The 1,391-nt window shown below is 38.4% G+C and overlaps 1 protein-coding gene across 1 annotated transcript in view; it reads right to left on the reverse strand.

Annotated features, from left to right (window-relative positions):
* Positions 1–567, reverse strand: part of LOC118736546 — a gene marked incomplete in the record, with an annotated part of 11,823 nt that extends 11,256 nt beyond the window's left edge. The window contains 2 exon segments of the mRNA XM_036466607.1: positions 1–53; positions 159–567. Coding sequence (XP_036322500.1) covers positions 1–53; positions 159–183 — 78 coding nt within the window.
* Between the last annotated feature and the right edge of the window lie 824 nt (positions 568–1,391).

A 1,391-nucleotide genomic window follows, 5' to 3' on the forward strand; every position in this document is an offset into this window, starting at 1 on the left:
TTCATTTTCGTTCAGCACAACACTCTCCTCTTCACAAGCATTGTTATTACCATCTGCGAGACGAATTTCAATGATTGAACATAAATACATATATGTATTACTGCACTTGTGAATGCGTTTACTTTACTTCAATATAAATAATTTATCTGACAACTTACCAGTTCGAATCAAAAATCTGTCCATTTTTCTTTTTGTTAATTTTTATTTACGCGCTGAGAAGTACTGATGTGTAATACAACACAGTGCTGTGTTACTGTGCTAACACTCATCGATGTGCCGCACGCACAGGCACACTTTTCGATTAAACGATAGCACAGTAGCACACTTGGCACAGTATGAAAGCACAAACTGGGAAGTGTTTTTAGCACACATGGCACACTCTGCTGTGTTGAGTGCTCTCGCCGCCAATAATCGCAAAACATAAGGAAATAGCAAATTCGAGCGAAGAGTTAAGGAGTTTCTTGATCCACTTTCGATAGGTAGCAATAACACAATTGTGCCAACACAGTGTCTTAACACCTCATGGCGTGCGTATGCCACTGTGTCAACACACAAAAAATCGTGCCATTACCCACCTCTACCGAGAACGATTGCGGTGTAGCAAATGGAGAATGAAACCTGGTCTGATATTAGGGGTGCCATATAATTGCTTTTTACAAGTGGTGCCAATATTGTGCTTGAATCCAATGCACTTGGTTGCCACTAGTACACTAACATAAGTATTTTATAATAGGTAATTGAAATTGGCCTTGGGGTGAATACTTTAAAAAGCAAAAATAAATAAACAGTAGAAATCGTCAATTTTCGGGAAAAATCGTCAAATCGTTTTTAAGCTCAAAAATCGTCTAAATGACGATAAAATCGTAAATTCGGCAACGCTGATTGCAGGTATTATGTTTAATCTCAATTCGCCCCAAAGTTTAAGGCTGCCTAATCAGTAAAAGCAAAAACAAAATACATGTAAGGCGAAGAAATCAGCTCATATATCAACACCACCAAGGCGAGTTTAATAAGGTGATGCTAGCCGCATATAAGTAAAAAATTACGCTAACAAATTATACGCTGAAATTCATACTATCATTATTACAAATTACAACAACCACATCATTTTGACGTAATGTCTTTCACGGCGAAAAATTCAGGTTCGCCTTTAACACAACCTTATTGAATCCGCCTTGTATGCCACTTATGAAAATGTGCCACTGGCAGTGTTGCCATATTCGTCGTTTTAGCTCTAATTTGTAGTTGTTTAGACTTGCAGCCGGATTCAAGTATTCGCTGTCGATAATTTAATCGCCAAAAATTACCAGATATGGCTGCTTAAGCTGAAGCTCCATAGCAGGTTTTTTCAGGCGTTGCGGCTTGAGGCGCTCAAGCCTGAAAGATGATTT

Source organism: Rhagoletis pomonella, unplaced genomic scaffold (assembly GCF_013731165.1).
Source record: "Rhagoletis pomonella isolate Grant_MI unplaced genomic scaffold, Rhpom_1.0 Rhpom_scaffold_00003, whole genome shotgun sequence".
Classification (NCBI taxonomy): Eukaryota; Metazoa; Arthropoda; class Insecta; order Diptera; family Tephritidae; genus Rhagoletis; species Rhagoletis pomonella.